Source organism: Oncorhynchus tshawytscha, linkage group LG06, assembly GCF_018296145.1.
Source record: "Oncorhynchus tshawytscha isolate Ot180627B linkage group LG06, Otsh_v2.0, whole genome shotgun sequence".
NCBI classification, from domain to species: domain Eukaryota; kingdom Metazoa; phylum Chordata; class Actinopteri; order Salmoniformes; family Salmonidae; genus Oncorhynchus; species Oncorhynchus tshawytscha.
The window spans coordinates 8,500,784-8,528,628 of NC_056434.1; the positions used below are offsets into that span (position 1 = coordinate 8,500,784).

Here is a 27,845-nt window from a genome sequence, read left to right on the forward strand (position 1 = left end):
TCACAAAAACCACTGTTTCATTACTAACAACAATTCATTGGGGTCATCTGAGACGTTTTCTGAATTGTAATGTTGATGGTGGATCAATGATGATGAAGATGAAGATCTGTCACGCAAGACATGGATCAATGACATGCAAAGTAGGGGATCATCCAATAACCACATCCTTGTTTGATTAGTGTTGACATACAGGAAGTTATTTTGGTGTATTTTATTAGTGTCAATACAGGACTAAGATTGAATCGTACTACACCGGCTCCAATGCTATTTGGGTGTGGCAGGGCTTGCAAACTATTACAGACTATAAAAAGAAGCACAGCCACGAGCTGCCCTGTGACATGAACCTACCAGATGAGCTAAATTACATCTATGCTCACCTTGAGGCAAGTAACACTGAAACATACATGAGAGCACCAGCTGCTCCGAGCGACTGTGTAATCACGCTCTCCTTAGTCGATGTGAGTAAGACCTTTAAACAGGTCAACATTCACAAGGCTGCAGGGCCAGACAGATTACCAGGACGTGTACTCCAAGCATGCGCTGACCAACTAGCAAGTGTCTTCACTGACATTTTTAAAGTCTCCCTGACTGATATCTGTAATACCAACATCTTTCTAGACCCACTCCAATTTGCCTACTGCCCCAACAGATCCATAGATGATGATATATGTATTGCACTCAAGACTGCCCTTTCCCACCTGAATAAAAGATCGCCAAGTAGAGGACCAAAAGGAATCTTAACAGCTTCTACCCCCAAGCCATAAGACTCCTGAACAGCTAATCAAAGGGCTACCCAGACCCCTCCTTCTACATTATTCATCTCATATGCATACGTAGATACTGTACTCTATATCATCGACTGCATCCTTATGTAATACATGTATCACTAGCCACTTTAACTATGCCACTTGGTTTACATACTCATCTCATATGTATATACTGTACTCGATATCATCTACTGTATCTTGCCTATGCTGCTCTGTACCATCACTCATTCATATATCCTTATGTACATATTCTTTATCCCCTTACACTGTGTATAAGACAGTAGTTTTTTTGGAATTGTTAGCTAGATTACTTGTTGGTTATTACTGCATTGTCGGAACTAGAAGCACAAGCATTTCGCTACACTCGCATTAACATCTGCTAACCATGTGTATGTGACAAATAAAATTTGATTTGATTTGATTTGATTTTTACGCTGTTGCTACTCTGTTTATAATCTATGTCACTTTAACTCTACCGACATGTACAGTACATATTACCTTGACTAACCGGTGCCCCCGGTTAAAAACAGTTTATACTGTTTTGTTCAGTATAAACAGAAAGGTATTAATCTGTCAATGTTTTTTTTAAATAAAAATGTCCCTCTAAAAAGACCTTATTACAAGCGTGAATTACGAACTTTAGAGAAATTGAACGTTATTATATTACTGGGAATGATACATTTTGACATATAGCTGCGTAGCCTGCAGCATTAGCTGAATGGTGAGGTTTTACCAACTTGAAACAATATAGTATATTATGTTGCATGATATAAGTTTTGTCATTTTTGGAGGTTGCCAATGTCCCTTATGAACAACCTTGGCCTTATTGACAGTGGAGTAAAGTACTTATGTAAATATACTTTAAAGTACTACTTAAGAGTTGTTTTTTAGGTATATGCACTTTCTTTTACTATTTATATTCTTGCCAACTTTTACATTTACTTAAATACAGTCCTAAAGAAAATAATGTACTTTTTTTCATACATTTTCCCTGACACCCAAAAGTACATTTTGACAGGAAAATAGTCTAATTCACACACTTATCAAGAGAACATCCCTGGTCATCTCTACTGCCTCTGATCTGGCAGACTCAAAAAACACATAAACAAAATTTGTAAATTAGGTCTGAGTGTTGGATTGTGCCCCTGGCTATCCATAAATTTTAAAAAAAACAAGAAAATTGTGCCGTCTGGTTTGCTTAATATAAGGAATTTGAAATGATTTATACTTTTACATTTTAGTAATTCCATGTACTTTTGATACTTACGTATATTTAAAAACAAATACTTAAAAACTTGTACTCAAGTAGTATTTTACTTGGTGACCACATTTTACTTGAGTCATGTTCTTTACTTTTACTCCGTATAAAAATGTAGTACTTTTTCCAACACTGCTTATTGATTAGGGACCATTGATACTATAGCATTTAATCCTGTGCATGTGCTATTCTTACGCTTGTCTTTCCTACCATCTCTCTTTCATTCTCTCTTTATCTCTCATTATTTATTTATTTCTCTCTTTCTTTCTCTCTTCATCTCCCCTCTTCCTTTGCTCTCCTTTACCTCTCTCTTCATCTCCCCTCTTCTTTTGCTCTCCATACCTCTCTCTCTCTTTCCTTCTCTCTCCATCCATCTTTCCTTAGGTCATGAACTAATTCCAGGGCTCATATTATCACCCGTCTATAATTAAATTATCAGACTATATATTGTATCAGACACGAGATAGAGAGTAAACATTACCATACAATTCATAACACAAGTTATATAACAAATGATTTGGGTGGGAGAGCTGAATGGGGGGACATTGGGACACCTGTTCCTTTGTGTGCTGAGGTGAACCCCCAGGTCATTTCCATAGCCCAGTACATGTATTGTCTGCAGAGCTGTGGTACACTATTGTCCGATGCCCACTGGTTGCACTTGTTGCATAGGTTGGTACACCACAGCTCTGAGGTGAAATGTCCCCTATGTACAGGTCTAGGATCAGCTTCCCCTCCCCCAATCCTAACCTTAACCATTAGTGTGGAAAATGATACACTGACCCAGGATCAGCTTCTATGGGCAACTTCACCCTCCACCACAGCCATTTACTGTGGCTCACTCCTGTTTTGTATCCAACCCCCTGCAGGTAAAGTAGCTCTGTACCACAAGAGTTCACCTGCTCTACTGACCACCTCATTTGCCCCAAGGTTTATGGATCTCACTCATGGTCTTCTCTGTTGCTAGGCATATTTCTACCACATTTCTACAACACTTGATTGCACAATCAAGAATATCATTGAATCCTCGTGTCACTTCTAATGTATCAGAGATCTTTGTTGTGTTAAAACTTGAAAATAGTCTGGAGCTGTAAGATTTTCTGTGGATTCTCCAACAGCAACTTATGATATGCCATGACAATACATCAACATAAGTGGTTAACTATGCAAATTAGTCTGTATATATAAAATGTGTTCCAGCTGGTGAAGAGGTGCCATCGCTATGGGAGTGAGGTAACAAAGCTTTGCTCTAGACAGTTCTTCAGCCAAACTGGAGGATTGAAACAGTCAACAGTAGTTTGCAAAAACTTGCAGTTTGATGGCAGCCAAGGATTTTTCCAAAATGGAGGTAAATATCTTTCATTCTAATGCCTTTCGTTACATTGGGGGGGATGTACCTTACACATGTTTCGTGCCTGTCTGTTGTGCTTCAATTCATTACTGTAATTGCTCAAAACTTTTGTTAAGTGACATTTGAGGAAAATTAAGTTGTGAATTCATTAAGTAATTCATGGTGTTATTATACAAATTGTGTTAATTATCAAACATACACTAAACAATGGACCGTATATCTAAAATACAGTTTGACCTTTGAACCTAACAGTGATTTTTTAAATGACTATTTCAGTCTCAACGATGGTGGGTCAGTTCCCACCAGGTTCTGTTCATCATCTGCTGCATCATGGTACAGGGTAGGTACAGCTTGGACACGGGGAAAAATGAGTAAAGTCAACTAAATTATGCTAAGTAAAGTTAAAATATTCTAGTTGAGTAAAAGTTGGTGTTCATTTATTCTTTAGTTTTATGTTTACTTTTTGATATTGCTTGGGGTAGCTGTTACTTTAGCAATCAAGTTCATAACATAATGTATTTGTGGGTTTGCAGTCAATTCATTTCACTATCATATGAAAACGTAGCAAGGTCTTCATCATTCTAAGAAGATTCTAATAATGATATCTACAATACGCAAGAACCCCAAAATTAAAGACTTTTCACTGAAGATGATCAGATATTTGACATAATTTATGAGATTCTCATATCCAGAGCAACATAACGTAGAGAGTGAATACATTTTCATCCTGGTCCCCTGTTTGGAAATGAACCCACAACCCTGGTTTTGCAACTGCCATGTTTTACCAACTGAGTCACACAGGACCATATCAAAACCACAATATAAAGCAGCATGGTTACCATTGTTTCCCCAGCGCCATGCCTGAGATGTAAGATAGTGGTGAACTGCACCAACCCCAACACCATATCCCTTCTGGCTGCCCTGGAGAACGTCATGAAGTTGTACTCCATACGACCTGTCATGAACCTCTCAACCCCCACCAACATCAGCATGTACTTCACTCTCTACGGCATCCTGGGTGTGGTAAGGAGTAGTAGGACAGCATGGTATCCCTTTCAACTAGTTCAACTGAGGAGATCATTAAATCCATCAATGTATTTGACATGTGCTATATAGTTCTGAATGTTCCTCCACATCCTGTTTCGTAGACGTATGTAAAATGTGGCTTTATTGCCTTTACTTTGTAGGAAAACTAATTCTCTTTTCAGGAAGAAAAAGCACAACTGTTGAACACATACATTTGGCTGGTAAAGGTAAACTTATTATTTTATTATTTTTGCAAATATATGTACACAGTGTATGGGAGTCATTTTTGCACTTTGGCTTCTGATTCTCCTACAGCACGTTACTTCGTGTTACATATGTGTTAGGGCACACAACATCCATTCACCAATATGTACTGAATAGCAATAGTGATATATATATTTGGTTAAAACTAAAAGATATATTTTATCTTTGACTGTCGAACAATCCTAAACATCATATTATCATTTAGAATGCTCCTTATAGACTTCTTACAAACATATTGCATTGTTGCTAACTTGTTGTTTTAGGAATGGGAGAATGAATTTTTCAGCTGGGACCCAGTCCAATGCGGCTCTGCCAATATTTCTCTCCCCAGGGAAAGGTTCTGGTCACCAGATGTGGTAATCAATGAATTGTGAGTTAAACATCTCTATAGTCTATATAGATACGATATACATATTTTTTTGATGGAACATTGAATTTGGTCTTACTGCTATTAGCCTAAAGAAACACATTGAATAACAGACTAATACATGGAAAAACAAAAGTCAAAAAATGTTGATAAGGAAGTTTGTTTTAAAGTGTCTGTCGTATATCTGAGAGCTATAAGAAAGATCAGGACATGTATCATTTTTTTGACCAATATTTAAACTCTTTTTTTGGCACTAAAACTACTTCAACATACACTGAACAAAAATATAAATGCGACATGCAACAATTTCAACGATTTTACTGAGTTACAGTTCAAAGGAGGAATCAGTCAATTTAATAATTTCATTAGACCCTAATCTATGTATTTCACATGATTGGGAATACAGATATGCATCTATTTGTTACAGATACCTTAAAAAAAATGGGCCAAGGATTTCGTTTTGGTATTTTTGTGCATTGAAATTGACAATTGATCAAATGCAATTATGTTCGTTGTCCGTAGCATATGCCTGAGCATACCATAACCTCACCGCTCCATGGGGAACTCTGTTTACAATGTTCACAATGTTGACAACAGCAAACCGCTCGCCCAAACAATGTCATACATATGGTCTGTGGTTGTGAGGCCGGTTGGACGTACTGCCAAATTCTCTAAAATGACGTCGGAGGCAGTTTATGGTAGAGAAATTGACATTAAATCCTCTGCCAAGAGCTCTGGTGGACATTCCTGCAGTCAGAATGCCAATTGCACACTCCCTCAAAACTTTTCCCCAGCATAAGGTGCACCTGCGTAGTAATCATGCTCCTCAATCAGCTTCTTCTGTCAGGTGGATGCATTACCTTGTCAAAGGACAAATGCTCACTAACAGGGATATAAACAAATTTGTGCAAGCTGACGTCAAGGCAAAGGGTGGCTACTTTGAAGAATCTCAAATATAAAATATTATATACGATGTTTTTGGTTACTACATGATTCCCATTTGTATTATTTCATAGTTTTAATGTCTTCACTATTATTTTACAATGTAGAAAATAGTGAAATTATAGAAAAAAACATGGATTGAAGTAGGTGTGTCCAAACGTTTGAGTGGCACTGCATGTACTTCCATAATTAATTTTAACTGGTATCATGCTCCCTTCAGATGAGTCTTGTGAGGCTTGTCGTTGTCCTAGAGCAAAACAACAAACATGTATGTGTTTGTGAGTCTCACCTTTCGGACACGAGGTTGGTAACTTCTTCAAACGAGTCTCATGATGTATATGTAGCGCGTGGAACAAAATGGAGAACACCATAGTATTTGTGAGAGTCTCATCTTTCCACGGAGTGGTCATTTTAGTTTGTTTGGACTCAGACAGACGTTTTCAAGAAAAGACAGATTTTCGGGATGTCGAATGGTCTGACAAACACAACTGTAGCTCAGCAACCGTCCACCGCAGATACAGAAGGCCGTCATTGGCCGATGTGGTGGATTGAGACACAGGCCATAGAAATCCATATCTTAAACAGACAGATCTTGATAGGGATGTTTGTATTATGCTATTTAGAATTCTGCGGGAGAGCAGACATCTTAACAAACACTTTAATTCTGTCCCTTTTTATTTCACTAGTGACAGCTTCAGTCACAATGAAAAAATATAAAACACATGATTTATATCATGCCCATGGTTTGAAATTGTCCCCCTATTTCACCCTGTTTTACAGTATGGATGAAAACAGAGCTCCCATCGTCCCTTATGTGTACATTAAGCACACTGGTATAGTGCGAGACGCCAACCCTGTCAGAGTGGTTAGCTCCTGTAACCTGGAGATCTACACCTTCCCCTTTGACGTCCAGAACTGCACCTTCACCTTCAGATCCTACATCCACCACGGTAAGACGTCAATGCAACCATGCTTTAGGACTTACTTGAACATAAGGGTCAGACGCCAAACCCATCGCTCCTTCTCTCCCAAAAGAACATCCTGACTCTCTTGTGATCTGAAATGATAGATGTGAAACAAGGTGGCCCATCGAGTCCATTGAAGTTTTTGATAAATTACTCGGTGTCAACCAAGGGATCTTGTTTGGTGTTAGGCCCACGTTTACCATCCCCTCAGTACAGATTATGTTCTGCTTCCATATAGGTTCAGCCCATTCATCCCAGGATGACCCATTCATTTATCTCCCCCGCAGTGTCGGACATAAGGATTATCTTAGGGAAGAAGGTGGAGGACATCCTGAAACGCTCCATTAGTGTGTTGTCCACCGAAGGGGAGTGGGAGCTGATGGACATCAAATCCAGCAAGTTCAAGTTATCAACATTCAATCAGGGAGAAAGCAACCCCTATGATGAGCTCTGCTTCTATGTAAGAACCCAAAGAACTGCAATTTCTCAGACGCCAGTAATTTGGCTCTACTAGCACTGAATGTTGAGCTCTCTATATTTCTAGCGTTACTTTTGTTTCAGAGAGTACTTCCTGTTTCACACATAGGATGCTAACCCAGATAATTATGGCTTTGTCTTGTCTGATATGGGAATCGACTGCACCAAGCCAGATCACCCTTGAAGGTTTTCATTCCCCATTGTGTCTCTAAACTGTAGATTGTCCTGAGGCGCAGAGCCACCCTCTACGTGGTGAACCTCCTGATCCCCAGCTGCTTTCTCATCACTGTGGATCTCTTCAGCTTCCTGCTGCCTCCCCAGAACGTGGACCGCTCCTCCTTCAAGATGACCCTAATTTTGGGCTACTCCGTCTTCCTGCTCATCGTGAATGACCTTCTTCCCGTCACAGGAAGCACCATTCCACTGATAAGTGAGTATGAAAACATGTGTACTGGAAACACCATATTTTTCGTAAATAATAAATGTAGAGGTAGATGTTTACTTTGTGTTATTGGAATAGCTGGTTAGGGTCAAGTATCATTTTGAAGTCCACTTCCTTTGTCCTCCTAAGAGTGGCTGAATATTTTCCTCTCTTCACCTCCTGCACATGCAGATGTGTTCTTCGCCATCTGCTTGGCTCTGATGGTGGCCAGCCTGCTGGAGACTATTCTCATCACCAACCTCCTGGTCGCCCCCTGTAACTTCCGCCCAGTGCCTGGCTGGGTCCGAGTGCTCGTCCTGCGCTTCATGGGCACCCTCGTCTGGCTGCCTCAGAAATCCAGAGAGGACAAGATCATTCTCAATCCAGTTGCAAGAGGTACCCTGTCTGATCCTCCAGGGATTTACAATTACACAGACTTTCATTCAGTTAGCAGATCCTTGTCTTGTCCCAACCCAATGCAATATAGTGAAAGCCTTCAATCACAGGCCTGAACAGTAACATAAATGCAGGAATCACTCTGATACATTTTTCCAGACACTTGACAAGGTCCGACCTCAGACAGAATGGTACTTCTCACGTACGCCAATAATTTCTGTCTTTAGGAGGTACATTCATAAGTTCACGTTTTCCTTCCCTCTTGTCTCGAACAAACAGATGTGAAAGTCTGCCCTCTAGTGACGGTGGAGAGACAGGTTCAAACAGGAGAACCAGGTAAGATGTGGGCAGAGGCAGACGATCCAGCCCTGGCGGAGCTGAGGAATCTGGGCAATGAGCTCCAGTCCATCCGCCTCCATGTGGCCCAGCATGTGAACGGGAACCAGATCTCCCAGGATTGGATGCAGGTGGGCTACATCATAGACCGGCTGCTGTTTGGCGTCTACTGCATCTTCATCACCTTCAGCTTCATCGTCATCCTCGGCATCTGGAGTAATTCGTACAACCAGTGATGTACTGGTTAAAAAAAATAGGTGGTTAAACGCCATTCGTTGTGAATAAAGTAACGCTCCCTATATGTTCTTAGCATTTTTCCACGATCGGTGGTTAAATGTTTGTGTAAAATACAAAATGTGTGGAAATAGTGCTTACCCTCCACTACACCACTGTGTACAAGACTTAAGAGTCTCCCGTGTTGTCAACTGCTGTTTAGATTTAAAAACAATTACCTTAAAATTACCATAACTTTAACAATTGTTTGTTTGATCTTCTGGCTGCATTGAGTAGGTGTGTTGACTTATATATTACTATATTAGAGGAAATATATTTTTATTTGTCAAATAAACATACTTTAACGAAAACCACTGTTTCATTACTAACAACAATTCATTGGGGTCATCTGAGACGTTTTCTGAATTGTAATGTTGATGGTGGATCAATGACATGCAAAGTAGTGTATCATCCAAAAACCACATCCTTCACTAAGTTATTTTTTGTTGTTGTATTTCATTAGGATCCCCATTTTCTGTTACAAAAACAGCAGCTACTCTTCCTGGGGTCCAACACAAAACATGCAACATAATACAGAACATTAATAGACAAGAACAGCTCAAGGACAGAACTACATGCATTTAAAATGGCACACAAAGTCTACATGTCAATACATACACACAATACCTAGGTCAAGATAGGGGAGAGACATTGGTCCGTGAGGTGTTGCTTTACTTGTTTTTGAAAACAGGTTTGCTGTTCATTTGAGCAATATGAGACGGAAGTGAGTTTCAGGCAATAATGGCTCTATTATACAGTGCCTTGCGAAAGTATTCGGCCCCCTTGAACTTTGCGACCTTTTGCCACATTTCAGGCTTCAAACATAAAGATATAAAACTGTATTTTTTTGTGAAGAATCAACAACAAGTGGGACACAATCATGAAGTGGAACGACATTTATTGGATATTTCAAACTTTTTTAACAAATCAAAAACTGAAAAATTTGGCGTGCAAAATTATTCAGCCCCTACTTTCAGTGCAGCAAACTCTCTACAGAAGTTCAGTGAGGATCTCTGAATGATCCAATGTTGACCTAAATGACTAATGATGATAAATACAATCCACCTGTGTGTAATCAAGTCTCCGTATAAATGCACCTGCACTGTGATAGTCTCAGAGGTCCGTTAAAAGCGCAGAGAGCATCATGAAGAACAAGGAACACACCAGGCAGGTCCGAGATACTGTTGTGAAGAAGTTTAAAGCCGGATTTGGATACAAAAAGATTTCCCAAGCTTTAAACATCCCAAGGAGTACTGTGCAAGCGATAATATTGAAATGGAAGGAGTATCAGACCACTGCAAATCTACCAAGACCTGGCCGTCCCTCTAAACTTTCAGCTCATACAAGGAGAAGACTGATCAGAGATGCAGCCAAGAGGCCCATGATCACTCTGGATGAACTGCAGAGATCTACAGCTGAGGTGGGAGACTCTGTCCATAGGACAACAATCAGTCGTATATTGCACAAATCTGGCCTTTATGGAAGAGTGGCAAGAAGAAAGCCATTTCTTAAAGATATCCATAAAAAGTGTCGTTAAAGGTTTGCCACAAGCCACCTGGGAGACACACCAAACATGTGGAAGAAGGTGCTCTGGTCAGATGAAACCAAAATCGAACTTTTTGGCAACAATGCAAAACATTATGTTTGGCGTAAAAGCAACACAGCTCATCACCCTGAACACATCATCCCCACTGTCAAACATGGTAGTGGCAGCATCATGGTTTGGGCCTGCTTTTCTTCAGCAGGGACAGGGAAGATGGTTAAAATTGATGGGAAGATGGATGGAGCCAAATACAGGACCATTCTGGAAGAAAACCTGATGGAGTCTGCAAAAGTCCTGAGACTGGGACGGAGATTTGTCTTCCAACAAGACAATGATCCAAAACATAAAGCAAAATCTACAATGGAATGGTTCAAAAATAAACATATCCAGGTGTTAGAATGGCCAAGTCAAAGTCCAGATCTGAATCCAATCGAGAATCTTTGGAAAGAACTGAAAACTGCTGTTCACAAATGCTCTCCATCCAACCTCACTGAGCTCGAGCTGTTTTGCAAGGAGGACTGGGAAAAAATGTCAGTCTCTCGATGTGCAAAACTGATAGAGACATACCCCAAGCAACTTACAGCTGTAATCGCAGCAAAAGGTGGCGCTACAAAGTATTAACTTAAGGGGGCTGAATAATTTTGCACACCCAATTTTTCAGTTTTTGATTTGTTAAAAAAGTTTGAAATATCCAATAAATGTCGTTCCACTTCATGATTGTGTCCCACTTGTTGTTGATTCTTCACAAAAAATACAGTTTTATATCTTTATGTTTGAAGCCTGAAGTGTGGCAAAAGTTCGCAAAGTTCAAGGGGGCCGAATACTTTCGCAAGGCACTGTAATTTGCTCACTTTCTTGATTTTGTTCTGGGTTTGGGGACTGTGAAAAGACCCCTGGTGGCGTGTCTGGTGGGGTAAGTGTGTGTGTCAAAGCTGTGTAAGTTTACTAGGGAAACCATTTGGAATTTGCAACATATGAAAGTTTCTTCTAAAAAGAAGAAGTGATGCAGTCAGTCCCTCCTCAACTCTCAGCCAAGAGAGACTGGCATGCATAGCATTTATATTAGCTCTCTGATTACAATGAAGTGCAAGACGTGCCACTCTGTTCTGGGCCAGCTGCAGCTTAACTAGGTTTTTCTTTGCAGCACTTGACCACATGATTGGGCAATAATCAAGACAAAACTAGAGTCTGCAGGACTGTTTGAAGTGTGATGTCAAAAAGCAGAGCATCTCTTTATTACAGACAGACCTCTCCCCATCTTTACAACCATTGAATCTTTGTGTTTTGACCATGACAGTTTACAATCGACGGTAACACCAAGTAATTCAATCTCCTCAAGTTGTTCAACAGCCACACTTTCATTACCAGATTCAGCTAATGGTCTCGAACTTACGGAACGATTTGTACCAAATACAATGCTCTTAGTTTTAGAGATGTTCACTTCCAGTTTGTTACTGGCCACCCATTCCAAAACTGACTACAACTCCTTGTTAAGGGTTTCAGTCACTTCATTAGCTGTGTTTGCTGAAACGAACATGGTTGAATCATCAGCATACATAGACACACAGGCTTTGTTTAATGCCAGTGGAAGGTCATTGGTAAAAATAGAAAAAAGTAGAGAGCTGCCCTGCGGTACACCATATCCTACATGTTTAACATTACAGAGGCTTCCATTAAAGAAAAACATTCTAAATTCTATTAGATTATTAGCTCGGAATCCACAATATGCTAGAGGTTGAAAATCCATAAAACATACAGTACCAGTCAAAAGTTTGCACACACCTACTCATTCAAGGGTTTTTCTTTATTTTTAATATTTTCTACATTGTAGAATAATAGTGAAGACATCAAAATTATGAAATAACACATATGGAATCATGTAGAAACCAAAAAAGTGGTAAACAGATTATTCAAAGTAGCCACCCTTTGCCTCGTTGGCAGCTTTGCACACTCTTGACATTCTCTCAACTAGCTTCATGAGGTAGTCACCTGGAATGCATTTCAATTAACAGGTGTGCCTTGTTAAAAGTTCATTTGTGGAATTTCTTTCCCTCTTAATGTGTTTAAGCCAATTGGTTATGTTGTGAGAAGGTAGGGTTGGTATACAGGTAAGGTTGGTATGTTTGGTAAAAGACCAAGTTCATATTATGGCAAGAACAGCTCAATTAATCAAAGAGAAACAATAGTCCATCATTACTTTAAGACATGAAGCTCAGTCAATCTGTAAAATGTCAAGAACTTTGAATGTTTCCTCAAGTGCAGTCGCAAAAACCATCAAGCGCTATAATGAAATTAGCTCTCATGAAGACCACCACAGGAAGGAGGACCCAGAGTTACCTCTGCAGTAGAGGATAAATTCAAATTCACCAGCCTCAGAAATTGCAGCCCAAATAAATGCTTTACAGAGTTCAAGTAACAGACACATCTCAACATCAACTGTTCAGAGGAGACTGCGTGGATCAGGCCTTAAGGGTCAAATTGCTGCAAACAAACCACTACTAAAGGACACCAATAACAAGAAGAGACTTTCTTGGGCCAGGAAACATGAGCAGGGGACATTAGACCGGTGGAAATCTATCCTTGGTCTGATGAGTCCAAATTTGAGATTATTGGTTCCAACCGCAGTATCTTTGTGAGACGCAGAGTAGGTGAACGGACGATCTCCGCATGTGTGGTTCCCACTGTGAAGCATGATGGTATGGGGGTGTGTTAAGAGAATTTTTATCTATATTGACTAATTATGTATACATTTCAATCAGGATGTACTAATCAGAATACTATTATGTTACTGTATATGTACAAATCAGAATACTATTATGTTACTGAATATGTACTAATCAGAATACTATTATGTTACTGTATATGTATGAATTTTCTTTCTTTATCCTAGTACTGAATATAATGTGTGTAAATATAATCAAGGATTAGAACAATGACGGTCTGTTCCTTGGTAGAAATGAATGAACTAAATCTTCAGACTGGCTAGAATGCTTATCTACACCGGAAGACCTTGGCTCAGCCATAAATTATATTAAATTGGTAGGGAGACGATGTGGGAAGGCTTGAGATACTGCCTTTGTACCAGGGGGGAGAAGAGACGGGTTGGTACTGGAACTAATGACGTCATTTTCAGTTTATAACCTGTGGTAACCTGTATCGTGTTCAGTACTCTCGTGAATAAAGGCTGCTATTTGACTTTAAGACCGGGCTCTGTCCATTTCTATAAAATAAGGGTCTTACAAATTCTTATGAATTGACAGAGTGTTTAATTTTAATTGGGTATTAAAACAGAGGAATTAAATTCCTGCAACAGGGTACTTTGCTGGTGACACTGTCGGTGATTTATTTAGATTTCAATAACCAGCATGGCTACCACAGCATTCTGTAGCGATACGCAATCCCATCTGGTTTGCGCTTAGTGGGACTATCATTTGTTTTTCAACAGGACAATGACCCAACACACCTCCAGGCTGTGTAAGGGCTATTTGACCTAGAAGGAGAGTGATGGAGTGCTGCATCAGATGACCTGACCTCCACAATCACCCGACCTCAACCCAATTGAGATGATTTGGGATGAGTTGGACTGCAGTGTGAAGGAGAAGAAGCCAACAAGTACTCAGCATATGTGGGAACTTCTTCAAGAGAGAATGCCAAGAGTGTGCAAAGCTGTCATCAAGGCAAAGGGTGGCTACTTTGAATCATTCAAAATATAAATATATTTTGTTTGTTTAAAACCTTTTTCATTCCAACATGTGTTATTTCATAGTTTTGATGTCTTCTCTATTATTCTACAAAGTAGAAAATTGTAAAAATAAAGAAAACCCCTTGAAAGAGTAGGCATGTCAAAACCTTTGACTGGTTCTGTATGTTTTCTTAACAACAGGTTATGGTCAATAATATCAAAGGCTGCACTGAAATCTAACAGTACAGTTCCCTCAATGTCTACAGTGGTATTGTAGAACTCCTCAATGTCTACAGCGGTACTGCAGTAAGAACAAGGAGGTCTTCTCCTCCCTGTCCACAGTGGTACTACAGAAAGAACAAGGAGGTCTTCTCCTCCCTGTCCACAGTGGGACTGCAGTAAGATCAAGGAGGTCTTCTCCTCCCTGTCCACAGTGGGACTGCAGTAAGAACAAGGAGGTCTTCTCCTCCCTGTCCACAGTGGTACTGCAGTAAGAGCAAGGAGGTATCCTCCTCCCTGTCCACAGTGGTACTGCAGTAAGAACAAGGAGGTCTCCTCCCTGTCTACAATGGTACTGCAGTAAGAACAATGATATTATCTCCTCCCTGTCTACAGTGGTACTGCAGTAAGAGCAAGGAGGTCTCCTCCTCCCTGTCCACAGTGGTACTGCAGTAAGAACAAGGAGGTCTCCTCCCTGTCTACAATGGTACTGCAGTAAGAACAATAATATTATCTCCTCCCTGTCTACAGTGGTACTGCAGGAAGAACAATAATATTATCTCCTCCCTGTCTACAGTGGTACTGCAGTGAGAACAATGATATTATCTCCTCCCTGTCCACAGTGGTACTGCAGTAAGAACAATGATATTATCTCCTCCCTGTCTACAATGGTACTGCAGTAAGAACAATGATATTATCTCCTCCCTGTCTACAGTGGTACTGCAGTAAGAGCAAGGAGGTCTCCTCCTCCCTGTCCACAGTGGTACTGCAGTAAGAACAAGGAGGTCTCCTCCCTGTCTACAATGGTACTGCAGTAAGAACAATAATATTATCTCCTCCCTGTCTACAGTGGTACTGCAGGAAGAACAATAATATTATCTCCTCCCTGTCTACAGTGGTACTGCAGTAAGAACAATGATATTATCTCCTCCCTGTCTACAGTGGTACTGCAGTAAGAACAATGATATTATCTCCTCCCTGTTCACAGTGGTACTGCAGTAAGAACAATGATATTATCTCCTCCCTGTCCACAGTGGTACTGCAGTAAGAACAATGATATTATCTCCTCCCTGTCCACAGTGGTACTGCAGTAAGAACAATGATATTATCTCCTCCCTGTCCACAGTGGTACTGCAGTAAGAACAATGATATTATCTCCTCCCTGTCCACAGTGGTACTGCAGTAAGAACAATGATATTATCTCCTCCCTGTCCACAGTGGTACTGCAGTAAGAACAATGATATTATCTCCTCCCTGTCCACAGTGGTACTGCAGGAAGAACAATGATATTATCTCCTCCCTGTCCACAGTGGTACTGCAGTAAGAACAATGATATTATCTCCTCCCTGTCTACAGTGGTACTGCAGTAAGAACAATGATATTATCTCCTCCCTGTCCACAGTGGTACTGCAGTAAGAACAATGATATTATCTCCTCCCTGTCTACAGTGGTACTGCAGGAAGAACAATGATATTATCTCCTCCCTGTCCACAGTGGTACTGCAGGAAGAACAATAATATTATCTCCTCCCTGTCTACAGTGGTACTGCAGTAAGAACAATGATATTATCTCCTCCCTGTCTACAGTGGTACTGCAGTAAGAACAATGATATTATCTCCTCCCTGTTCACAGTGGTACTGCAGTAAGAACAATGATATTATCTCCTCCCTGTCCACAGTGGTACTCCAGTAAGAACAATGATATTATCTCCTCCCTGTCCACAGTGGTACTGCAGTAAGAACAATGATATTATCTCCTCCCTGTCCACAGTGGTACTGCAGTAAGAACAATGATATTATCTCCTCCCTGTCCACAGTGGTACTGCAGTAAGAACAATGATATTATCTCCTCCCTGTCCACAGTGGTACTGCAGTAAGAACAATGATATTATCTCCTCCCTGTCCACAGTGGTACTGCAGGAAGAACAATGATATTATCTCCTCCCTGTCCACAGTGGTACTGCAGTAAGAACAATGATATTATCTCCTCCCTGTCCACAGTGGTACTGCAGTAAGAACAATGATATTATCTCCTCCCTGTCCACAGTGGTACTGCAGTAAGAACAATGATATTATCTCCTCCCTGTCTACAGTGGTACTGCAGGAAGAACAATGATATTATCTCCTCCCTGTCCACAGTGGTACTGCAGTAAGAACAATGATATTATCTCCTCCCTGTCCACAGTGGTACTGCAGTAAGAACAATGATATTATCTCCTCCCTGTCCACAGTGGTACTGCAGTAAGAACAATGATATTATCTCCTCCCTGTCCACAGTGGTACTGCAGTAAGAACAATTATATTATCTCCTCCCTGTCTACAGTGGTACTGCAGTAAGAACAATGATATTATCTCCTCCCTGTCCACAGTGGTACTGCAGTAAGAACAATGATATTATCTCCTCCCTGTCCACAGTGGTACTGCAGTAAGAACAATGATATTATCTCCTCCCTGTCCACAGTGGTACTGCAGTAAGAACAATGATATTATCTCCTCCCTGTCCACAGTGGTACTGCAGTAAGAACAATGATATTATCTCCTCCCTGTTCACAGTGGTACTGCAGTAAGAACAATGATATTATCTCCTCCCTGTCCACAGTGGTACTGCAGTAAGAACAATGATATTATCTCCTCCCTGTCCACAGTGGTACTGCAGTAAGAACAATGATATTATCTCCTCCCTGTCCACAGTGGTACTGCAGTAAGAACAATGATATTATCTCCTCCCTGTCCACAGTGGTACTGCAGTAAGAACAATGATATTATCTCCTCCCTGTCCACAGTGGTACTGCAGTAAGAACAATGATATTATCTCCTCCCTGTCCACAGTGGTACTGCAGTAAGAACAATGATATTATCTCCTCCCTGTCCACAGTGGTACTGCAGTAAGAACAATGATATTATCTCCTCCCTGTCCACAGTGGTACTGCAGTTTAGATGTTCCGCATAACTTATTTGCATAAAGGTAAACTGTTTAAAATTGATTTAATCTTTCACTGTGATTAATGTCTTTTTCATTTGTTCTTTCTGGTTTGTTTTATGGTACATAGTTTTGTTGTAAACAGAAAGGTGTTAATCTGTCAATGTTTGTTTTTTAAATAAAGATGTCCCTCTAAAAATACCTTTATTACAAGCATGAATGAAAACTTTGAGAGAACTTGAATGTTATTATATTACTGAGAATGATCCATTTGACAAATAGGTGCGTAGCCTGCAGCATTACCTGAGTGGTGAGGTTTTACCAACTTGACACAATATAGTATATTATGTTGCATGAAACAAGTTTTGTCATTTTTGGAGGTTGCCAATGTCCCTTATTTATGAATAACCTTGGCCTTATTGACAGTGGAGTAAAGTACTTAAGTAAAAAATACTTTAAAGTACTGCCTAAGAGTATTTTGGGGGTATATGTTCTACATATGACTATTTATATTTTTGCCAACTTTCCTTTTTACTTCACTACATTCCTGAAGAAAATAATGTGCTTTTTACTTCAGACATTTTCCCTGACACCCAAAAGTACATTTCGACAGGAAAATAGTCCACTTATCAAGAGAATGTCCCTGGTCATCCCTACTGCCTCTGATCTGGCGGACTCACTAAACACAAATGCTTCATTTGTAAATTAGGTCTGAGTGTTGGATTTAAAAATAAAAAAAATTGTTTTACCTCTATTTAACCAGGTAGGCAAGTTGAGAACAAGTTCTCATTTACAATTGCGACCTGGCCAAGATAAAGCAAAGCAGTTCGACAGATACAACGACACAGAGTTACACATGGAGTAAAACAAACATACAGTCAATAATACAGTATAAACAAGTCTATATACAATGTGAGCAAATGAGGTGAGAAGGGAGGTAAAGGCAAAAAAGGCCATGGTGGCAAAGTAAATACAATATAGCAGTAAAACACTGGAATGGTAGTTTTGCAATGGAAGAATGTGCAAAGTAGAAATAAAAATAATGGGGTGCAAAGGAGCAAAATAAATAAATAAATTAAAATGAAATACAGTTGGGAAAGAGGTAGTTGTTTGGGCTAAATTATAGGTGGGCTATGTACAGGTGCAGTAATCTGTGAGCTGCTCTGACAGTTAGTGCTTAAAGCTAGTGAGGGAGATAAGTGTTTCCAGTTTCAGAGATTTTTGTAGTTCGTTCCAGTCATTGGCAGCAGAGAACTGGAAGGAGAGGCAGCCAAAGAAAGAATTGGTTTTGGGGGTGACTAGAGAGATATACCTGCTGGAGCGTGTGCTACAGGTGGGAGATGCTATGGTGACCAGCGAGCTGAGATAAGGGGGGACTTTACCTAGCAGGGTCTTGTAGATGACATGGAGCCAGTGGGTTTGGCGACGAGTATGAAGCGAGGGCCAGCCAACGAGAGCGTACAGGTCGCAATGGTGGGTAGTATATGGGGCTTTGGTGACAAAACGGATTGCACTGTGATAGACTGCATCCAATTTGTTGAGTAGGGTATTGGAGGCTATTTTGTAAATGACATCGCCAAAGTCGAGGATTGGTAGGATGGTCAGTTTTACAAGGGTATGTTTGGCAGCATGAGTGAAGGATGCTTTGTTGCGAAATAGGAAGCCAATTCTAGATTTAACTTTGGATTGGAGATGTTTGATATGGGTCTGGAAGGAGAGTTTACAGTCTAACCAGACACCTAAGTATTTGTAGTTGTCCACGTATTCTAAGTCAGAGCCGTCCAGAGTAGTGATGTTGGACAGGCGGGTAGGTGCAGGTAGCGATTGGTTGAAGAGCATGCATTTAGTTTTACTTGTATTTAAGAGCAATTGGAGGCCACGGAAGGAGAGTTGTATGGCATTGAAGCTTGCCTGGAGGGTTGTTAACACAGTGTCCAAAGAAGGGCCGGAAGTATAGAGAATGGTGTCGTCTGCGTAGAGGTGGATCAGAGACTCACCAGCAGCAAGAGCGACCTCATTGATGTATACAGAGAAGAGAGTCGGTCCAAGAATTGAACCCTGTGGCACCCCCATAGAGACTGCCAGAGGTCCGGACAGCAGACCCTCCGATTTGACACACTGAACTCTATCAGAGAAGTAGTTGGTGAACCAGGCGAGGCAATCATTTGAGAAACCAAGGCTGTCGAGTCTGCCGATGAGGATGTGGTGATTGACAGAGTCGAAAGCCTTGGCCAGATCAATGAATACGGCTGCACAGTAATGTTTCTTATCGATGGTGGTTAAGATATCGTTTAGGACCTTGAGCGTGGCTGAGGTGCACCCATGACCAGCTCTGAAACCAGATTGCATAGCAGAGAAGGTATGGTGAGATTCGAAATGGTCGGTAATCTGTTTGTTGACTTGGCTTTCAAGACCTTAGAAAGGCACGGTAGGATAGATATAGGTCTGTAGCAGTTTGGGTCAAGAGTGTCCCCCCCTTTGAAGAGGGGGATGACCGCAGCTGCTTTCCAATCTTTGGGAATCTCAGACGACACGAAAGAGAGGTTGAACAGGCTAGTAATAGGGGTGGCAACAATTTCGGCAGATAATTTTAGAAAGAAAGGGTCCAGATTGTCTAGTCCGGCTGATTTGTAGGGGTCCAGATTTTGCAGCTCTTTCAGAACATCAGCTGAATGGATTTGGGAGAAGGAGAAATGGGGAAGGCTTGGGCGAGTTGCTGTTGGGGGTGCAGTGCTGTTGACCGTTGTAGGAGTAGCCAGGTGGAAAGCATGGCCAGCCGTAGAAAAATGCTTATTGAAATTCTCAATTATGGTGGATTTATCAGTGGTGACAGTGTTTCCTATCTTCAGTGCAGTGGGCAGCTGGGAGGAGGTGTTCTTATTCTCCATGGACTTTACAGTGTCCCAGAACTTTTTTGAGTTAGTGTTGCAGGAAGCAAATTTCTGCTTGAAAAAGCTAGCCTTGGCTTTTCTAACTGCCTGTGTATAATGGTTTCTAGCTTCCCTGAACAGCTGCATATCACGGGGGCTGTTCGATGCTAATGCAGAACGCCATAGGATGTTTTTGTGTTGGTTAAGGGCAGTCAGGTCTGGGGAGAACCAAGGGCTATATCTGTTCCTGGTTCTAAATTTCCATTGTTCCTGTTCCCAAGAAAGCTAAGGTAACTGAGCTAAACGACTACCGCCCGTAGCACTCACATCCGTCATCATGAAGTGCTTTGAGAGACTAGTCAAGGACCATATCACCTCCACCCTACCTGACACCCTAGACCCACTCCAATTTGCTTACCGCCCAAATAGGTCCACAGACGATGCAATCTCAACCACACTGCATACTGCCCTAACCCATCTGGACAAGAGGAATACCTATGTGAGAATGCTGTTCATCGACTACAGCTCGGCATTCAACACCATAGTACCCTCCAAGCTCGTCATCAAGCTCGAGACCCTGGGTCTCGACCCCGCCCTGTGCAACTGGGTACTGGACTTCCTGACGGGCCGCCCCCAGGTGGTGAGGGTAGGCAACAACATCTCCTCCCCGCTGATCCTCAACACTGGGGCCCCACAAGGGTGCGTTCTGAGCCCTCTCCTGTACTCCCTGTTCACCCACGACTGCGTGGCCACGCACGCCTCCAACTCAATCATCAAGTTTGCGGATGACACAACAGTGGTAGGCTTGATTACCAACAACGACGAGACGGCCTACAGGGAGGAGGTGAGGGCCCTCGGAGTGTGGTGTCAGGAAAATAACCTCACACTCAACGTCAACAAAACTAAGGAGATGATTGTGGACTTCAGGAAACAGCAGAGGGAACACCCCCATCCACATCGATGGAACAGTAGTGGAGAGGGTAGCAAGTTTTAAGTTCCTCGGCATACACATCACAGACAAACTGAATTGGTCCACTCACACAGACAGCATCGTGAGGAAGGCGCAGCAGCGCCTCTTCAACCTCAGGAGGCTGAAGAAATTCGGCTTGTCACCAAAAGCACTCATAAACTTCTACAGATGCACAATCGAGAGCATCCTGGCGGGCTGTATCACTGCCTGGTATGGCAACTGCACCGCCCTCAACCGTAAGGCTCTCCAGAGGGTAGTGAGGTCTGCACAACGCATCACCGGGGGCAAACTACCTGCCCTCCAGGACACCTACACCACCCGATGCTACAGGAAGGCAATAAAGATCATCAAGGACATCAACCACCCGAGCCACTGCCTGTTCACCCCGCTGTCATCCAGAAGGCGAGGTCAGTACAGGTGCATCAAAGCTGGGACCGAGAGACTGCAAAACAGCTTCTATCTCAAGGCCATCAGACTGTTAAACAGCCACCACTAACATTGAGTGGCTACTGCCAACACACTGTCAATGACACTGACTCTACTCCAGCCACTTTAATAATGGGAATTGATGGGAAATGATGTAAATATATCACTAGCCACTTTAAACAATGCTACCTTATATAATGTTACTTACCCTACATTATTCATCTCATATGCATACGTAGATACTGTACTCTATATCATCGACTGCATCCTTATGTAATACATGTATCACTAGCCACTTTAACTATGCCACTTGGTTTACATACTCATCTCATATGTATATACTGTACTCGATATCATCTACTGTATCTTGCCTATGCTGCTCTGTACCATCACTCATTCATATATCTTTATGTACATATTCTTTATCCCCTTACACTGTGTATAAGACAGTAGTTTTTTGGAATTGTTAGTTAGATTACTTGTTCGTTATTACTGCATTGTCGGAACTAGAAGCACAAGCATTTCGCTACACTCGCATTAACATCTGCTAACCATGTGTATGTGACAAATAAAATTTGATTTGATTTGATTTGATTTGACAAGTTATATAACAAATGATTTGGGTGGGAGAGCTGAATGGGGGACATTGGGACACCTGTTCCTTTGTGTGCTGAGGTGAACCCCCAGGTCATTTCCATAGCCCAGTACATGTATTGTCTGCAGAGCTGTGGTACACTATTGTCCGATGCCCACTGGTTGCACTTGTTGCATAGGTTGGTACACCACAGCTCTGAGGTGAAATGTCCCCTATGTACAGGTCTAGGATCAGCTTCCCCTCCCCCAATCCTAACCTTAACCATTAGTGTGGAAAATGATACACTGACCCAGGATCAGCTTCTATGGGCAACTTCACCCTCCACCACAGCCATTTACTGTGGCTCACGCCTGTTTTGTATCCAACCCCCTGCAGGTAAAGTAGCTCTGTACCACAAGAGTTCACCTGCTCTACTGACCACCTCATTTGCCCCAAGGTTTATGGATCTCACTCATGGTCTTCTCTGTTGCTAGGCATATTTCTACCACATTTCTACAACACTTGATTGCACAATCAAGAATATCATTGAATCCTCGTGTCACTTCTAACGTATCAGAGATCTTTGTTGCAGGAGAACTGTGTTCAAACTTGAAAATAGTCTGGAGCTGTAAGATTTCTGTGGATTCTCCAACAACAACTTATGATATGACATGACAATACATCAACATAAGTGGTTAACTATGCAAATTAGTCTGTATATATAAAATGTGTTCCAGCTGGTGAAGAGGTGCCATCGCTATGGGAGTGAGGTAACAAAGCTTTGCTCTAGACAGTTCTTCAGCCAAACTGGAGGATTGAAACAGTCAACAGTAGTTTGCAAAAACTTGCAGTTTGATGGCAGCCAAGGATTTTTCCAAAATGGAGGTAAATATCTTTAATTCTAATGCCTTTCGTTACATTGGGGGTTTTACGTTACTTAAGTTATGTGTCTGTGTGTTGTGCTTCAATGCATTTACTGTAATTGGTCAAAACATTTGTTAGGTCTCTTTTGTGGTAAATTAAGGTGTGAATTCTTACTGTAATTCATGGTGTTATACACATTGTGTTAATTATCAAACATACACTAAACAATGGACTGTATATCTAAAATACAGTTTGACCTTTGAACCTAACAGTGATTTTTTTAAACGACTATTTCAGTCTCAACGAAGGTGGGTCAGTTCCCACCAGGTTCTGTTCATCATCTGCTGCATCATGGTACAGGGTAGGTACAGCTTGGACACGGGGAAAAATGAGTAGACTCAACTAAATTATGCTAAGTAAAGTTAAAATATTCTAGTTGAGTAAAAGTTGGTGTTCATTTATTCTTTAGTTTTATGTTTACTTTTTGATATTGCTTGGGGTAGCTGTTACTTTAGCAATCAAGTTCATAACATAATGTATTTGTGGGTTTGCAGTCAATTCATTTCACTATCATATGAAAAAGTAGCAAGGTCTTCATCATTCTAAGAAGATTCTAATAATGATATCTACAATACGCAAGAACCCCAAAATTAAAGACTTTTCACTGAAGATGATCAGATATTTGACATAATTTATGAGATTCTCATATCCAGAGCAACATAACGTAGAGAGTGAATACATTTTCATCCTGGTCCCCCGTGGGAATTGAACCCACAACTCTGGTGTTGAAAGTGCCATGTTCTACTAACTGAGTCACACAGGACCATATCAAAACCACAATTTAAAGCAGCATGGTTACCATTGTTTCCCCAGCGCCATGCCTGAGATGTAAGATAGTGGTGAACTGCACCAACCCCAACACCATATCCCTTCTGGCCGCCCTGGAGAACGTCATGAAGTTGTACTCCATACGACCTGTCATGAACCTCTCAACCCTCACCAACATCAGCATGTACTTCACTCTCTACGGCATCCTGGGTGTGGTAAGGAGTAGTAGGACAGCATGGTATCCCTTTCAACTAGTTCACCTGAGGAGACCATTAAATCCATCAATGTATTTGACATGTGCTATATAGTTCTGAATGTTCCTCCACATCCTGTTTTGTAGACGTATGTAAAATGTGGCTTTATTGCCATTACTTTGTAGGAAAACTAATTCTCTTTTCAGGAAGAAAAAGCACAACTGTTGTATACCTACATTTGGCTGGTGAAGGTAAACTTATTATTTTATTATTTTTGCAAGTATACATACACAGTGTATGGGAGTCATTATCAATGTGCACTTTGGTTTCTGATTCTCCTACAGCACCTGTGTTAAGGACGTTACTTCACATTACTTCATATTTGTTAGGGCACCAATATGTACTGGATAGCAATAGTGATATATATTTGGTTAAAATTAAAAAATATATTTTATCTTTGACTGTATTACAGTTTGAATGCTGCTTACAAACATATTGCATTGTTGCTAATGTGTTGTTTTAGGAATGGGAGAATGAATTTTTCAGCTGGGACCCAGTCCAATGCGGCTCTGCCAATATTTCTCTCCCCAGGGAAAGGTTCTGGTCACCAGATGTGGTAATCAATGAATTGTGAGTTAAACATCTCTATAGTCTATATAGATACGATATACTTGTTTTTTTGAAGAAACATTGAATTTGGTCTTACTGATATTAGCCCATAGAAACACATTGAGTAACAGATTAATACATGGAAAAACACAGTAAAAAATATATGTTTTGTTTTTTAAAGACCAGGGAATATATTTAACCTATTTAAAACTGCTTCCATGCAGTGATGGAAATGAACCCAAAAGATACCTTCATAGAACATGGCTCAAATCAAATTGTATTTGTCACATGTGCCGAATACAACAGGTGTAGACCTTACAGTGAAATGCCGAATACAACAGGTGTAGACCTTACAGTGAAATGCCCTACCCAACAATGCAGTTCTAAGAAAAATAATTGTTAAGTAAAAAATAGATATACATTTTAAGTAACTAATAAGTAAGAGAGCAGCACTAAAAACAATAGCGAGGCTATATACATGGGGTACCGGTACAGATTCAATGGTTAGTTAAGGTAATTGAGGTAATATGTACATGTAAGTAGAGTTAGTGACTAAAAGAGGGGTGGGGCAATGCAAATAGTCTGGGTAGCTATTTGATTTGCTGTTCAGAAGTATTATGGCTTGGGGGTAGATGCTGTTAAGAAGCCTTTTGGACCCAGACTTGGCGCTCCGGTACCGCTTGCTGTGCGGTAACAGAAAGAGCAGTCTATAACTAGGGTGGCTGGAGTCTTTGACAATTTGAAGGGCCTGCCTCTGACACCGCCTGGTATAGAGGTCCTGGATGGCAGGAAGCTTGGCCCAAGTGATGTGCTGGGCCCTATGCACTACTCTCTGTAGTGACTTGCGGTAGGAGGCCCGAGCAGTTGCCATACCAGGCAGTGATGCAACCAGTCAGGACCCATGCCAAATCTTTTCAGTCTCCTGAGGAGGACAAGGGGGGAAGCGTTGTCATGCCCTCTTCACAACTGTCTTGGTGTGTTTGAACCATGATAGTTTGTTGATGATCAAGGACATCAACCCGCTCAAGTACAGCCCCATCGATGTGAATGGGGGCGTGCTCGGTCCTCCTTTTCCTGTAGTCCATAATCATCTCCTTTGTCTTGATAACGTTAAGGGGGAGGTTGTTGTCCTGGCACCACATGGCCAGGTCTCTGACCTTCTCCGTAAAGACTGTCTCATGGTTGTCGGTGATCAGGCCTACCTACCACTCTGCTTCTATGTAAGAACCCAAAGAACTGCAATTTCTCAGATGCCATTCTGTTGAGGATCAGCGTGGCGGATGTGTTGTTACCTACCCTTACCACCTGGGGGCGGCCCGTCAGGAAGTCCAGGATCCAGTTGCAGAGGGAGGTGTTTAGTCCCAGGGACCTTAGCTTAGTGATGAGCTTTGTGGGCACAATGGTGTTGAATTCTGAGCTATAGTCATTAATGGCATACTCACATAGGTGTTATTTTTGTCCAGGTGTGAAAGGGCAGTGTGGAGTGCAATAGAGATTGCATCATCTGTCAGTGAAGACACTTGCCAGTTGGTCAGCGCATGCTCGGAGTAAACGTCCTGGTAATCCGTCTGTTCTTACGACATTGTGAATGTTGACCTGTTTAAAGGTCTTACTCACATTAGCTACAGAGAGTGTGATCACACAGTTGTCCAGAACAGCTGATGCTCTCATGCATGTTTCAGTGTTACTTGCCTCAAAGCGAGCATAGAAGTAATTTAGCTTGTCTGGTAGGCTCGTGTCACAGGGCAGCTCGTGGCTGTGCTTCCCTTTGTAAGGGAATAGTTTGCAAGCCCCGCCACATCCGACGAGCGTTGGAGCCGGTGTAGTATGATTCAATCTTAGTCCTGTATTGACACTTTGCCTGTTTGATGGTTCGTCGGAAGGCGTAGCGGGATTTCTTATAAGCTTCCAGGTTAGAGTCCCGCTCCTTGAAAGCAGCAGCTCTACTCTTTAACTCTACTCTTTAACTAATCCATGGCTTCTGGTTGGGGTATGCACGTACAGTCACTATGGGGAAGACATCATCAATGCACTTATTGATGAAGCCAGTGACTGATGTGGTGTACTCCTCAATGCCATCAGAAGAATCCCAGAACATATTCCAATCTGTGCTAGCAAAACAGTCCTGTAGTTTAGCATCTGCTTCATCTGACCACTTTTTTATTGACCGAGTCACTGGTGCTTCCTACTTTAGTTTTGCTTGTAAGCAGGAATCAGGAGGATAGAATTATGGTCAGATGTGCCAAATGGATGGTGAGGGGAACCTTTGTACACGTCTCTGTGTGTGGTGTAAAGGTGGTCTAGAGTTTTTTTCCCTCTGGTTGCACATTTAACATGCTGATAGAAATGAGGTAAAACAGATTTAAGTTTTCCTGCATTAAAGTCTCCGACCACTAGGAGCGCCTCCTCTGGATGAGCCTTTTCCTGTTCTCTTCTAGCTGTATACAGCTCATTGAGTGCGGTTTTAGTGCCAGCATCAGTTTGTGGTGGTAATAGACAGCTACGAAGAATATAGATGAAATCTCTCTTGGTAAATAGTGTGGTCTACAGCTAATCATGCGATACTCTACCTCAGGTGAGCAAAACCTCGAGACTTCCTTAGATTACGTGCATGAACTGTTTACAAATATACAAAGACCGCCACCCCTTGTCTTACAAGCGGTGGCTGTTCTATCCTTCTGAAAAAGCAGGAAACCCACCAACTGTATGTTATTCATATCGTCGTTCAGCCACGACTTATGTGAAACATAAGATATTACAGTTTTTAATGTCCCGTTGGTAGGATATACGTGCTCGTAGCTTGTCTATTTTTATTATCGAACGATTTGACAATGGCTAATAGGACCGACAGTAAAGGCAGATTACCCTCTGGCCGTAAGATCCTTTAGAAAGCCCCCTGATATCTCTGATATCTTCGTCTCGTTCTCCTGAGAATTAGTGGGATGAGTTCCTTGTCAGGTGTCTGGAGTAAATCCTACGCGTCCGACTCATTAAAGAAAAAATATTCTTCTACTACAAGGAGAGTAATCGCTGTCCAGATGTCTAGATGCTCTTTTCGGTCATACGAGACAGAAACATCGTCGTAGAGCAAAACACACCAACATAATCGCCAGAGTCTCATCTTTCCATAGAGTGGTCATATTAATTTGTTCAGACTCCACAGACGTCTTCGTGAGAAGAACAATTTTAGGGATGTATAACGTTCCGACAAACATCGCTAAAGCCCGGCCACCTTCAACCGCAAATGCAGAAGGCCGTCATTGGCCGATGTGGTGGATGGAGACGCAGCCCCTGCAAAAAAAAA

General features: G+C 41.5%; 1 protein-coding gene and 1 long non-coding RNA gene across 2 annotated transcripts; both read left to right on the top strand.

Annotated features, from left to right (window-relative positions):
• The first annotated feature begins 3,045 nt into the window (after window positions 1-3,045).
• On the top strand, window positions 3,046-9,154 carry LOC112253241 (5-hydroxytryptamine receptor 3A-like). The gene is made up of 10 exons (XM_042322903.1): window positions 3,046-3,373; window positions 3,653-3,716; window positions 4,230-4,399; window positions 4,585-4,629; window positions 4,930-5,036; window positions 6,756-6,925; window positions 7,228-7,400; window positions 7,637-7,847; window positions 8,031-8,234; window positions 8,514-9,154. Exons 1-10 carry the CDS (start codon window positions 3,344-3,346, stop codon window positions 8,804-8,806), a joined length of 1,467 nt encoding a protein of 488 aa, XP_042178837.1. The 5' UTR covers window positions 3,046-3,343; the 3' UTR covers window positions 8,807-9,154.
• Window positions 9,155-22,463: 13,309 nt separating this feature from the next.
• On the top strand, window positions 22,464-24,147 carry LOC121846709. Its single transcript, XR_006083659.1, has 3 exons — window positions 22,464-22,931; window positions 23,208-23,271; window positions 23,784-24,147. It is a non-coding gene; the product is annotated as an uncharacterized LOC121846709 (long non-coding RNA).
• The last annotated feature ends 3,698 nt before the right edge of the window (window positions 24,148-27,845 follow it).